The 12,505-nt window shown below is 44.7% G+C and overlaps 1 protein-coding gene across 7 annotated transcripts in view; it reads right to left on the bottom strand.

Moving 5' to 3' along the window:
• Nucleotides 1–12,505, bottom strand: part of TSNARE1 (t-SNARE domain containing 1) — a 509,528-nt gene that overhangs the window by 383,963 nt on the left and 113,060 nt on the right. For all 7 annotated transcript variants that reach the window (XM_055799973.1, XM_055799972.1, XM_055799978.1 and 4 more), the window contains one exon: nt 9,473–9,595. In XM_055799973.1, the coding sequence (XP_055655948.1) occupies nt 9,473–9,557 (85 nt within the window). In that variant the 5' untranslated portion in view covers nt 9,558–9,595. The remainder of the gene's footprint in view (nt 1–9,472; nt 9,596–12,505) is intronic.

The raw sequence follows: 12,505 nt of genomic DNA, 5'->3' as shown, positions 1-12,505 counted from the left end.
GAGCCAAGGGCTTTGCTGCTCCTCACCCCACCCACCAGCCAGCAGGCTGGGGGGGCACAAGGAGCTGGGAGGGGACACAGCCGGGACAGCTGACCCCAGCTGACCCCAGGGGTATTCCAGACCACATGGCATCATGCAGCACATGGGGGAAGAAGAAGGAAAGGGGCGGGGGGGGGGGGGATGTTTGGAGTGATGGCGTTTGTCTTCCCAAGTCACCTTTAGGCGTGATGGAGCCGGGCTGCCCGGGGGCGGCTGAGCACCTGCCTGCCCATGGTGCTCATGGTGAATGAATTCCTTGCTGTGCTTTGCTGGCACATGTGGCTTTTGCTTTACCTGTGAAACTGTCTTTATGTGAACCCAGGAGTTTTTTCACTTCTACCTTCCTGATTCTCTCCCCCATCCCACTGGGAGGGAGCGAGTGAGCAGCTGTGAGGAGCTTAGTTGCCAGCTGGGGTTAAACCAAAACAATCCATTTAAAAATGCATACCTTAGCTCTCTCTTATAGACAGACAAAGAAGTATGTAACCTTTTTTTTTTTCTTTAAGAGGAGCAGGTGATTCAGCCAGATATTCCCAAGAGATGCTGTGGGGTTTTCCAGGGTCATGCAAGCAAAGGAGGAGAAAACTCCCACCTCCTGAAGGCTCAGAGATCTAGAGGTGGGATCACGAGTGACGGAGCAGGGCCTGGATGCGTATGTGCTCTCCAAAAGGTTAATGACTTGCTAGGCTTCAAGCTGCATTCATGCACAGAGGTTTTGCTAATTTTTATATACATATATATCTATTTTTTGCCTATAACACTGGATGTGCATACGCTCCAACCTCTCAATTACACAGAGCTGCATCTCACCCAGTGTGCCCTGCAGCACCCACTTTTCCTATCACAACAGCACAGGCAGCACAAGTTAAGTTTTCCCTTCATAAACTTCACCCCAGGTTTCAGATTCTTTGGATTTGCTCAGTCTTACAGCCAAAACTCCAAGAAGAAGTTCTGCAACAACAACAACAAAGAAAGAATCCTCAAAGCAATACAGTTAATATAAATTTTGCTTTGCAGCCAAAAGTTGCAGCACAGCATCACCCCTGCTAAAAACCAGAGTTGTGCTAATGCCCAACTCATAACAGGGGAATTCTTGGGCCAGTGTAAAGTCACACTAAATACTGTTCTAGCTCTCCTTCAACAATCAATAATGTCTGTTCCCAAATTTACTGGGGCTACTACAGCAACAGCAGAGGAGACAGAGCATGCACTTGATCACTCACTGCACATTAACATCCTTGCAATCCCACCTAGGACAGAGCAAGTCAAATTTAATTTCAAACTGACTTGGTTTCCTGATATGCACATAAAAAAAACCCAAAAAAAACCCCGGAACCTAGATAGCAACCAAAAAAAAGAAAGAAAGAGGCCTTTTAGCAAGCTGCAAGGGCAATAAAAACTGCCAACACCTTCTGATAAAGGGAGTACAACGTGGAGTGGATAAACCTGTGCTAGCAATGACAGCCTCCTCCTGGAGATGTTTTCCAGTGAAGTAAGAGAGAGAGAGAGAGAGAGAGAGAGAGAGAGAGAGAGAGAGAGAGAGAGAGAGAGAGAGAGAGAGAGAGAGAGAGTGTGCGTGTGCGTGTCTGTGTCTGTGTGTCTGTGTGTCTGTGTGTCTGTGTGTCTGTGTGTGTCTGTGTGTGTCTGTGTCTGTGTGTCTGTGTGTCTGTGTGTCTGTGTGTCTGTCCGTCCCCCTTAACATTGTACAAAAACCCTGGCTGGAGCATTTAGCCTGGCTGGAGCCTGATTCTGCTTTGTCCCTGGGGAGCCAACTGGATGGAGCCAACTGGGACGCAGACACTGCCCTGGCAGCCCTGGACGTGGCACACTGAGAGCAAACCTGGGAATAAGCTCTGTGCTGCCCTGCCACTGATTTCAGACCGTAAGCTCCCTGCTAGCACATCTGTATGGCACAGCAAGGCATAGGTGAGCATCGGGACATGCATGGTGAGCCAGCTCTGATGGAAAAGCAAACAGCTGCCGAAGAGGGGCTCCAATCTCAGCCTATTTCCCATGGATCCCCATGCAGCAAGCACGGACAGATGTTCATAGCAGGTTACAGAGTAATGCTACCGCTCAGTGTCAACTATGTCTTGCTTCAGGTAGACTTATTTGTAGGCAGGGTTTATTAAAAAAGGCTCTTGATCCAAGCATCTGATACTGCCAAGATGCAAAGAACAGGATGCAAAGCACAGGGTACAAGACCAGGGATACAGAAAACTTCCAGGAAGCCTTGCAGCACTCGCAGAATTTCATAATACAGCCAAGCACTCACTCAAGGCTTGTTGGACAAGGGCTCCAAAGCAAAGACCCCTCTGCCCTCCTAACTAGAAAAGTGCTCTTGTTGTTCGCAACTGAGAAAGCTGGCAAAGAAGAATTGGATGGAACCGACAGTATTAAAGAAATCCTGGGAGCGCTGACGTCTTGTCTAGGTCTGAATAACAAGAACTAATACAAACTTTGTGTGAGGCAATAGCTGAGTTTTATTTTTTTCAATAAAACTTAACTTTTCCTTGCTCTGCACCTGAGACAAGGAATAGCTTTTCCTTCCTGGCTCTGCCAGAGCTCAGCCAGCTGCAGGAGCAGCCAGAAGCACAAAGCATTGAGCTGTATTAATTTCAGGAGCTGAAATTTAAGCACAGGACATTCTCCCCTCCTTTAGGGAAATGCATCTACCTGTAAAGACATGCCAGGAGGACAGCCTCCGGTCTGGGGTTCACCGCTAGGCACTCACAGGGAAACTAAAGGAACCAGCACCACATTCCTGCTGCTCTGCATTCCCTATCAAGATACCTCTACATACAAGCAGCAGACAGGCGGGAGATGATCTTCTTAAACTACTTCCGATTTGACTGTAATTGAGTGGTAAATGCAGCAAACTATTTTGAGACAATGAGCTCTTTAAATGCATTTCCAGCTGAACAATGCCTAAGGACAGGCCAGCTCTTTGCTTTCTGCTTTTCTGTTAAACATTGGGACCACCAGCATGATTTTTCCACGTTTACAGTAAAATGGCTTTGAATGACCAAGACTAACAAATAATATTGGTAAAAAATATATCTTTACCCAAGAGGCTTTTTGTCTATTTGTTTGTTTAGTTTTAGTGGTTTTGTTGTTGGTTTTTGTTGTGTTTAAAAAAATAAATAAATGCTATGAGGTTGTCAACTCACGCTCACGCATTTCATTACAACATTTCTTCGAATGGTGTCTTCTGGTTTTGCTAGTTGTATAAATAAATGCCTAACGACTCAACTTCCCTGAAATACTGAGACTACAGCAAAACGTTTATTATCATGTTAGAAGTGCCAGAAGGGATGGGGCAGAGGTTTTCAAAACAAACATTTTCAAAGTTAATTCATGTATTAAAGTTAATTCTCCTGGCAATTCCTTTTACTATAAAGCATGTTGTTCATTATTTTTTCATGTTTTCTTATGTTTAGACTTATTAATTCATTAAATCACTGCTAAAATCTCTAAGAACTGGATGTAAACCAGAGAATATCCTCTAAAGTTAGTGAAACTGGACTAAGAAAATAAATTTATAATGTTTGGAAGTCTTACACAACAGCAAAGAAACAATATGAAACAATTCCTCAGTAAATGCCACAAAAAAGTTTTGTGAGGTTGTCTAGCGGGCGAGATCATCTTACTACATTTTTTTTTTTTTTTATTGTTCGCATCTGGGCTTTGACATGCACTTTATTTCAGGGAAATCAGTGACTTACTTAAGACAACCCGAGTCCTCTACTTCTGTATCCCCATAAATTGAAGAAAATAGGACAGGACCCAAGACTTAGAAGTAAAAGTCAATCACTGAGACTCTCAGAAGCTTTTACACGCCATTTGAAAAGCCATTTTATCGTTTAGTGCTGTATCCAATAGAAGCTAGACCACCCTCTTTAGAGTCCAGGTGGTAACCTTGGAACAGTATTTGTAAACCCATCAACTCCTGGGGAGATAAAAAGGCGCATTTCAAGTCCTTCCTTCCATTCTGCACTTGATGGGACTCCGTTCCAAGAGCACGCTTCAGCTGTATTACTGAACGTGACCAAGACACGGTCTAATACTTCAGTTTTAAAGGTTACAACTTTTGAATGAAACCCCCTTAATATTGCATAATAGCTTTAATACTTCAGTTTTAAAGGTTACAACTTTTGAATGAAACCCCCTTAATATTGCATAATAGCTTTGAATCTCCCTAAAAGATTCAAAGATTTTGTTCTTCCTTTCGTTCACTGCTTCTGACTCTTTCTAACATTTAAGTGCACGGTTGGGTCCCTCATTGCTCCAGTAGGGAACAGCTGCCACAACCAGACCTAGACTAGACCACCTTCCAAACCCTTTGGACAAAGGCATACGCTGCAATGACCAAGGGTTGCAGTGCCCCTTTAACAAAGCATTGCAAGTACTGGAAGTAATTTAAGAAGTTAATGCAAAAAAAAAAGTATTCAGGTCCTAATATAGTCAAAGGATTAACCACCTGCTTAATGCTAATTCACCTCATGGGGACTCTTTGTGTACTTAAGAGTTTCTTGTGTGTTTCAGCACTTTGTAGTATCAAGATGCAAAGCTGGCCATAGATCCCTTCCCACAGTTTGCCATCAGACCACGTGGTGGTCAGGCCACAGCACCGGTTCACAAGTGAGTGTTTGAGTGAGTTTTGTCTACAGAACATCTACCGTGGCTTTAGCCACTGGACCTGGGTCTCCAGCAGAGCTCCTGCCATCCCCATCCCTCCAAAGGGGTCACGACCACTGTGAACGTCTCCTCCCATGCAGCACATAAGCTCTGTGGCTTTGCCAACCTGAAGACAACAATGAAGCCCATGATGGGATTTTTGAGGACAAATCACTTTCCAAAGCTGCTAGGAAAAGAGAAAAAAGGATTGAAGAGGACAGAAGGATGGGTCCAACTGCTAAGACAGGACAGAGACAGCACTGCCAGCACTCACATGTGTCTTTCCACTCCAGAGGCAGGTGGGTGGGAGAGAGGGAAGGGCAAAGAAAATGACAGACCCAATTCCTGGAAAAATGTTAGAACAAATAATTTAACAATTGCTAAGTATCAAAATGATAATTAGGTGACATATACCCAGTGAACACTGCCAAGAACAACTTACATGGACCAATCTAATTTCATTCTGTGACAAGATAACCAACCTAGCAGACAAGGAGAAAGACACATGTGCAATATATCTTGAGTACAACTCTGGCCAGCGTCCCACACAGTATCTTCATGAGCAACCGAAGGAAAAATGCTCTAGACGAAGTCACACTAAAATTAAGCACTGATCCAATGGTCCCTTGAGCACACCTAGAAACCCTGCACCTCTGGAATATGAAATTATCCTCACCTGTTCAAATCTGGCATTTAATGTCCAGGGCACAGTAAAGTTAATAGAACAAATGTTAAAAATTTCCTGGCTTGCAGTATTTTAATTCAAGATATTTGAATTCCTTGACCTGTATGCTTCCCTGTGTGCAGCACGTTTTGTTCCCTTTCTCCACAAGATGGTTTGGAGAAGATAGGTTGAACGTGGTAGAGGATGCATGTTGCACACATCAAAATGGTGAGAATTCAGGGTTTAATTCCTACTACTGCACAGTGTCTGGTCTCTGTTTATTTTTGACAAGTCACACTACTGGAAAAAAACCAAAACCCCCTTCTGAAGTAATTTCAATCTTTTTCATTTCTCAGGTTAAAAAATGAAAAGAAAAATAACAGCTTTCTACTGCCTAATTTACAACTTCTCCATGCAACACCAATGCACAGCTGAAGCCCAGCGAAGCTCCTACAAACAAACAGGGTAACACTTGGGTTTACAGGGATTTTTGGAGCAGAATGAGGACATGAAACATAGACACCGCTGGAGGAGGGCATGTCATACAACTGCAAAGCTTACTCTTCCACTTGCCACTCCTTGCTGTTCTTCAGTGTCTGTGGGATGACACAGTCAACCTCCTAAACTGCTATACTGCAAGTAATCCTGGTGGTCTCACTTATGACACATCTTTGGGGTGGTCCCTGGTTAAGACTACAGAACATACGAGTTTTGCTGGGTGCAATCTCTCTTTCCTCCCAACAATTTCCAATAGGGGGGAAAAAAAAAAAAGTATACTTTGGAGGTGTGGGAGCATTGTCCCCTAAGAAATTCTGGATATCCAGCAACACCATAAAAGCAGAGCCTGAACCAGAGTTGTCTGACACCCAGGAGTCCCAGGCAAACCAAATTAAAAAAAAACCCTGCCTCCAGGATTCTTCCCAAAGCTGCTGAAACTGGAGCCTGCAGATCTCTCTAATTAGGCTGGTCAGCAAGGGCAGCCGCCACCTAGCCCCGTGATGGGCTGTAAGTCCATCCATCATCACGTTGGCCCAGGGCCAAGGGAAAGCACCTTCCAGTAATTAATCTTTCCCAGCCTTGGCAACACATTCAGATTGAGCACAGAAGAAATGCAGCTAAGATGGACAGGTGGGTATTAGGACAGGGGACACCCTCTTGCCTCTATTAAAAAAAAAATAAATCCAACAACAAAACACAAACAACAACAACAAAACCTCCCCAAAAAACCAAAACCTAAGCCCTATTTTCTTTGCCACTTTTCATGCAAATAAAGATTTCAAAAATGAAGTCTCCAGGGGGGTTGGTGGGTTTTTTTTCCCATTTCACTGTCTAATCACTTGCTGTGACAAGCCTCCAGCTTCTTGGGCGAGCTGGGGCTGGGAACCTGTTTGGTTTTTGTACCTGATTTCCATGCCGATTTATTACTGGAAGGTTATTAAGCAGTGCCATCCCCATCACTTTTACTGTTGCAGGATCTCAGGGTTTTCTATTGGGTGCCTGAATTACCACTGGACCACACACTGCCGTTGGACAGTAACTACTTGCTGTATAGGATGCTGGTACCTGTCTTTATTTATTTATTAGCTATAAAAAGAAGAGGAGGTTTGGAGCACATGCAGCACATGCCCAGCAAGGTCTGCTCCCCCTGCGAGCAGACATACGCATGCCAGCAGGAAGGCCACGCTCTTTTGTTCCAGCTGTACCATGATCTAATACAGCAGGCGGATTTTCTCCACAAGCCAGTCATCCATCTTTCAGAAGCAGGAGGGAGACGATTAGTGTTGCATTCCCCTCTCCCGACACTTAATCACTGACAGGATTTGGGGATACTACAACAAGAGACATGCGGCATATTTTACTCACACTCCCATGGTAAAGGAGCATGGGGAGCTACACAGGTTCAGATGAACATCTCTGAGATGCACAGAAAGGAGAAGAGCTTCTCCAGGCTGCCCTTGGCCAACACAACCAATTGTTCCTTCCCTTGCAAGCCTTTCCACAGCAATGCCCAGCCAAGGAACCAACTTGGTATTTAGCAAGTCCACAACTGATTTTGGTTTGCTGGGAAAATCAGTCCTGGAGGACCTCGGAGACGTGTCCATCACCATGCCACCCAAGATGATGTCGGCATGTATGGAGGGGAAGCCAGCACTCAACTCAAAGACGTAAGCCAACATGTTAACAGGCTTTGGCTGGGCAGCCAACAGACTGTAGTTGTCTTGAGAAAGCTGATGTTTCTACATCAGCTGCTTTTTGCAATCCACTGAGGGTGGCTTCAGCGTCACATCAGTAACTGCTAAATGATGGGCAAGCTGGGCACAATGAGGTAACTCCTCAAATATTTAGAGATTGAAAGTGTCTTGAATTATTCTGTGCATTTGCATTAAAAAAAGTGGTCCTTTCATACAGCAAAATGAGTATTCAGGCTTTTTTAACATCACCTACAATGCACTGAGATTCATCATTTGCCTAGTCCACATTTCAATTCTCTTTTCATACGGTTCTTTCATTGTGCCCAAGTACCCCATTCTTTCTTGCTTTTATGCCTTTAATTTTGCCTTGTAGAATAGCCTAAAAATCACTATTTACAACTGAACAGACAACTCGTGCTTAATTCAATACCTTCTCCATCTTCAAAGAAAAAAAAACAATCACAATTCAACCCAAACTCATAAAAAAACAGAAAAGCAAGAGAAACCTCTATGTCTTTTTTTCTATTTCCATCCAGGGGGAATACCTATTTGCAAAACAATGTTTCCTGAAGAACTTTTGCAAGCCTCAAAACCTGAAAACCAAGTTAGGCTGCATTAACGAACAGCCCAGTCAAAAGGCAACTGAAGAGAGCAGTGGTGGTGTTCCCTTGTGCAAAGTGCTAACACAGCCCTTTGTCACAACGCTACAAGATCCCCTCTCCTGATGCTTCTGCAGAGGTCTGAACTCCCACTCCTGCCTACACTGCAGCCTCACCCTGCAGCACAAGCCAGACCCAGGTGCAAAATTAAATGCAAAAATAATACTCCAGCTAACAAGGCTCACTAAAAGCCACACTAGATTAACCCAGATCTGGCCCTACAGCAGTTGCCCATATGGATTGGGATCTGGCGCACATCTGGCCAGCTGGAGATGTGATCTTATCTACCCATGCCCACATGGGCTGGCCTCTCAAACAGCAGCTCAGAAGTGGGCAGGATGACACCTACCTTCCACCTCCATGCACGAGCCAGCCCCACGTCAACAGGGACAAGCGTTGCGCTACGCAGTGTCCTTCTGCCAAAGGATGCCTCCTACAACTTGCCTGTCTCAAGAAGGGGACATGGTAGAGTCAACGTCTTCAACCCGCTAAAGCAGGAGGTTATAATGATAGCTACGCTCCACATTATGACAGTTACATTATGAATTTGCTTCTATGAAGCGCGGCTTTGACTTGGACATTTGAGACCATTTCAGATACACAGGTGGACACCTGAATGCTTTTCTCATGCTGCTTCAGCATTTCTAGAGGCCTTTGGGGCAAGAGGGCTACAGGTAAGGAAAACACATCTGGTCTTTACTTAAAAACGTACCACAAAAATAGAATCCACAGTCATTTGCAAGACGCTGTTTATAGCTTCAGCACGTCCTGAACAAGTTTTTGACCCTGTTGCCACATCTGAGCACACTTCCCAGATTCAAGCAGCCTCCACAGCATTTAAGTTACCCTCTGTGGAAGCACAGCCCACTGCCCTTTGCACATCTTCCCGTCTACTCCCATCATCTGTGTGCCTGCAGCCCACCGCAGAGCAACCATTCAGACAAACTTCTTGCAAGAGTGCTGGGTAGATGACGGAGGTCATGACCAGGTCTAGAAAATGTGCTACTTTTCTTCTTGTATTTCCCCCCAGATACCTCCAAAATCCTCATCAGTGCTGCTGTTCCATGTTGTGGATATAGTGCCTCATCATACAAACTGAACCCAGTGAAAGCTTGGTTTTCAGAAATGACCTCTAGGAAGATGTTATGTTTATACATCAGCCACACTGAACATAGGCGAGTAAAACTTTAGTCCTCAGCGAGTCAAGCAGAATAAATTACAGCAAGGGATCAATACTTTACCGAGAGGTTGATAGCCTTGTCTTGAAGGGCCTCCAAATGGATTCCTGCTCCCAAATCCACTCCCATCAATGGATCCATAAGACATTTTCTAGATAGCAATGGATGCAGGATTATACTTCAAAGCTAAGAAAACAGAAAAAGACCAATAAAACACCGTTAAAAGTCAGTTAAAGCCCAGTATTCTAAGAAAAAAGGAGAAAGAAAAAAAAGGGGAAGGAAAAAATTTAGGACTATCTCCATACTTCAGGCCACCCACCTGTGAAAAATAAAATCACTAAAATCCAGGTCTCCTAGACTACAGCTGATCTTGGGGGCAAACAAATCATTTGACCTCCCCATGCCTTATTTTCTCCAGGGATAAAGGGCAATCACTTATCTGTTTCAGCCACGGCAATACTTTAATTCCTTGCTGTTCACAAGGTGCTTTGAGATCCTGAGCTGGTAGGCAAAAACTAGGTACTCGATCAAAAAAAGGTAATGCTGTCTTCTGGAACATTACCACTACACAGCTGGCTAGGAGTCTATCCATCATACTGCAGTCTTGATGAGCTCTCAAAAGAGACAGTTTACTGCTATATTATAAGCTCCTGGGCCTCTAGTATAAATATTGGAGCCAGAGTTATATTTCTTTGCTGTTTAAAAAAAAGCAAACACAACAACAACAACAAAAAAACCCACAACACTGCAAGACCCAAGGTAGCGGGAGCAGAATGAAATCAATGCAGTGCTGACAAAGAAAGACTACTTGTTCCCCCTTCCCACCTCCCCATCCACAGGCGTCGGTGCACCATGGGGCCAGATAGCCTCCAGCATATCAGCAAGGTCCCAAGACTTTTATGTTAAAAATAGTTCAACCCTAAGGGAGATGACGAGGGCAAAGAAAAGAAGAGATAAAGGTGCTGCATCAGTTGGGGTATGATACCGTACCAACCCTGTCTGCTGCCTCCTTACGCCAAGGCTACGAAAAAACACCCCAAAAAAGTGTGTCTACCACCTAAACAGGTAGACGACCATGATGGCTACTGGGTAACCCTTCATCAAGCAGCAATGCAGTAATGCCGCAGTTTAGAGCACAGGAGAGTCCCATGGAGAGGACACACTGGTGTGAGATGACCAAGAATAACACCCGCCCTCCATGTAGGGAGTTGCTCTGTCTTACAAATGTCATTTGTTAACTGAAGGACAACCAAAAAACTGGGCCAACAAACCACCCTCACCAACAAGTATGTTGCAACCTCTTTAGTGCAATGGCAGAATCACAGAGTAGTTTGGGTGGGAAGGAACCTTTGAAGGCCATCTAGTGCAATCCCACTGCAATGAGCTGGGACATCTTCAACTAGATCAGGTTGCTCAGAGCCCCGTCCAACCCGACCCTGAATGTTTCCAGGGATGGGGCATCTACCACCTCTCTGAGCAACCTGGTCTATTGTTTCACCACCCTCCTCGTAAAAAAATTTCCTCCTTGTATCTAGTCTGAATCTCTTTTAGTTTAAAACCATGACCCCTTGCCCTATAGTGATAAGTCCTACTAAAAAGCCTGTCCCCCATCTTTCTTATAAGTCCCCTTTCAGTACTGAAAGGCCACAGTAAGGTCACCCTGGACCCTTCTCTTCTCCAGGCTGAGCAACACCAACTCTCTCAGCCTTTCCTCATAGGAGAGATGTTCCAGCCCCCTGACCATTTGTGGCCTTCCTCTGGACCCACTCCAACAGCTCCATGCCTTTCTTGTACTAAGAAGATGTTGGGGTATAAGGCTGGATGACATGAGATGCAGTGCTCCATCCTGGGCTTGGACACTCAAACTGTGCACGGCCTGGACCAGCCATCCCTGTGACATGTGAAGAGCTGGGAACAGCCTCCAACTTGTAAGAGCTTCTTGACACATGGCTACATGTTGCGTGGTGACCTGATGTATGCATTGACAGATGCCCCAGAAAGGGCTGAAGTCTCTTTTGGGGTGCACTGACACAGCGGTGTACTTGCAACTATTCCTTTGGTTTGTCCTCCATGGAGAGAAAAACACCACAAATTCCCTGTTCTGGACTGTACTGGGAACAGCCTAATGGTCTCAGACAATTTTGTACTTCATTCTCCTTTTTTTCTTTCAAAGTTTCAAAACCAAGCAAAAAATTACTGCTGAGATTTGGCAGACAGGGAAACTCTAGGACTAAAGAAAATCACTCACCATCCTCCCTTAATTGGGTAAGACACTTAAAAAGATGATGAAAGTGCAACTGCTTTGAGAGAGCAAGGGATGGGAAGTAAATCCATTAAAAGTGGAGAAAATCCCGAGTATAGCTTGCCTACCCAACCTCAGTGTACCACGTACACCCATAATTAGCATCTGAGGCTGCAGGTGCCCCTGGGCCATAAATCCTTCATTTTACAAGAATGGCCTTCAGTCCAAACCTACAGCAGCCACCCTGCAATAGCCCAAGCTTCCAGAGAGGGAATGAGTGTGTGTATTTGTGTGCGCGTTGAGGAGACAGAAAATGAAGCAAACAAGAGAGGAAGTTAAAAGATGCCATCTACGAACCAAGGGTTTCCAAGACACTCAACAACACAACAATCAATCACGTCAAGCATGTAGAACAACAAGCACCACAGAAGTATAATCTACGATGTCTTGATTTAAGTTCTTCATCACAACCCCTGAACACTACAAGAAACAGATGAAGATTCACTTGGGAAGCCTGTAGTAGACTTGGGAACACATCTCCCCTCTCCCAGGTCTCAGGTAAGCCCATAGCTCCCATTACCTGGGAAAATAAGGGCGCATGGAAGATAGTTGCAAGAACATTTCTGGGCAGGGGTAAGGTATTATCTTCTTTTATTTACCTCCCAGTGTGGCTACAGATTAAGAGTGCTGTAAGCAGGGAAGTGGGAAAACCAAACAGCTTGAAAACAGCCTCTTATACAGAGACTGATCCTGACTCATCCTTCCTTTTTAGAGATAAGCAAGTAGAAGCATTTGCTGCCACGACTTCCCCAAGGCCACATAAAACAAACGTGGAGTGAAAGTCTACACCACGT

The sequence above is a fragment of the Falco peregrinus genome, chromosome 3 (assembly GCF_023634155.1).
Source record: "Falco peregrinus isolate bFalPer1 chromosome 3, bFalPer1.pri, whole genome shotgun sequence".
Taxonomy (NCBI): Eukaryota; Metazoa; Chordata; class Aves; order Falconiformes; family Falconidae; genus Falco; species Falco peregrinus.
The sequence above is the reverse complement of the archived record's forward strand: the minus strand, read 5'-3'. Positions and strand labels throughout refer to the sequence as shown.